The following is a 2042-nucleotide window of genomic DNA, read 5'->3' as shown; positions in this document are numbered from 1 at the left end:
ATGATGCTGAAATTATTGCAAGCAAAAAAGCACAGATACCCAAGTAAAGGAAAGGAAAGCCAATGATAATTCAGATGATGAAACCTGTAGCTGAAAAATCTCGGATAAACTGATAAACTCGCATCGTATGGTTAACACACAAAATTGATTCTGGATAAAACAGCAATACAAAGAGCACGAAATTCTCGAAGCGGTTATTTGCGCAATTTCGCTGCACATTAGCCTCCGAAGCTATGTCGAAATAAGGTGTCCCTGCCTAATCTGAGGAAAATCCTGCTCATACCTTGCAGGGAGAAATTTTCTTCTAAATTTATTAGATCCCTGTATTTTAGCTAAAAGCTAACTCAAGCTTCCAATAAGATATCACAATCACCTCATAACATACATAACTATTCCATGATGCTATTTCTAATTCACAGAGAGCTTGATCTTGATTATTTTATCCAAACTCTTGCTTTTTATGGATATTTATGCTATTAATTTCTATTTATTTTGCACTTTGGCTAACATACAGTAGGTGCCAAAAAAATGAGTCGACTTGGTATTAAAAGCTTTTCTTTAATTTTGAATTATATTTATAACTATGTCACAACAATGCTTAATTTTACTTATACAAATTATGAATTTCAGTACTTGGTGTGTCCCTCCTTAGCTTTTAAAATAGCCTAAACTCTTTTTGGCATGGATTTAACAAGATTTTGAAGTGTTGATGGTTTAACCTTATTCCAGCATGCAGAAAGTACATCCCATAGCCTGTCATGGCTTGTAACTTCATGTATCACTTTTTCTCTTTTTAATTCATCCCATAAATGTTCGATTGGATTAACATCAGGAGATTGAGGAGGAAATTCCATAAGTTTCAATTCACCTTGGATTTCTTTGTTCTTTAAATATTTTTTGCAAAAGTTAGAGCTGTGTTTGGGATCTATATCTTGTACCAAGGTAAAACCTCTCCCGCATAACCTCTTGCCAGATGGCAAATCATGCCTTTGGAGAATAGAATGGTATTGCTTTTTTTCAAGATTGCCTTTTATCCTATAAAGATCTCTAACACCGTTAAAGCTGAAACAGCCCCAGACTTGGATGTTTCCACCTCCGTGCTTCACTGATGACCTCAGACACTGAGATGACAATCTTTCACCACTTCTTCTTCTCACATAAACACGGCGATTATTCCCATGGATTTCAAACTTTGATTTATCCATGAAAAGTACTTTTTTCCAGTTTTCTATGCTGTAATTTTTATCTCTTCCGCTTATTTATTGGACGTGGCAATGGTTGAGAAGCTGCAACTCTTCCTTTCAGACCACTTGCATTTAATGTTCTTCTTACTGTTGTTTTGCTAATTGGTTTCTCTCGGGTGGCATTAATTGATGATTGAATGACACTGGCAGTTGCTCGTCTATTGCGCAAAGAAGTCAGTTTTATAAACTGATCTTCCCGTGTTGTAATACGTGGTCTGCCAGGTTTTGATAAACTTGAATAAGACTGTGTCTTTTTGAACCTTTCCAGGATTCGCTGCACACCACCTTTTGACGCTCCCAACTTTGCTGCTACTTGTTGTTGTGAGTAACCTTCGTTAGTGAGAGCAATAATTTGGCCTCTGACTCCCTCACTTAAATCTTTAGGCATATCTCCTTATGTGCTATACATTAACTTAGAGGACTTTAATAAACTTTTCGATAAATCATATATTGTGAAATGTTTCACAAACAATTGTGGAAGACAATTGCCAATCATTCTGCGCATATACAAGTGGCTCAGCGACTTTATCTTTTAGAAGAAACCTTTCTTTTCCAAATATTGGCAAAATTAGGTCTGGACTCATTTTTTTGGCACGTACTGTATATGCAGCTTATAGTGGTTTGTGTCCTTTAAACCTGAAAGAAGTCTTAATTAAATGAAAACTGAAAACACACACAATTGACATTTTATGCAGCAATCTTAATACATAATTGAACTACATTATTGATCTTTATTCTAGATCTCTATAATTTGTTACACCAGAAACGAGATGGATATCCTGAAAGAATTCTCATTTG

The 2042-nt window shown here is 35.5% G+C and overlaps 1 protein-coding gene across 1 annotated transcript; it reads right to left on the bottom strand.

The window, feature by feature from the left end:
• Window positions 1-1242: 1242 nt before the first annotated feature.
• On the bottom strand, window positions 1243-1632 carry LOC114544324. The gene has a single exon (XM_028562997.1). It carries the CDS (start codon window positions 1630-1632, stop codon window positions 1243-1245), a length of 390 nt encoding a protein of 129 aa, XP_028418798.1.
• Between the last annotated feature and the right edge of the window lie 410 nt (window positions 1633-2042).

This window comes from Dendronephthya gigantea, unplaced genomic scaffold, assembly GCF_004324835.1.
Source record: "Dendronephthya gigantea isolate DGI-Jeju-01 unplaced genomic scaffold, DenGig_1.0 000004F, whole genome shotgun sequence".
Lineage (NCBI taxonomy): Eukaryota > Metazoa > Cnidaria > Anthozoa > Malacalcyonacea > Nephtheidae > Dendronephthya > Dendronephthya gigantea.
The sequence above is the reverse complement of the archived record's forward strand: the minus strand, read 5'-3'. Positions and strand labels throughout refer to the sequence as shown.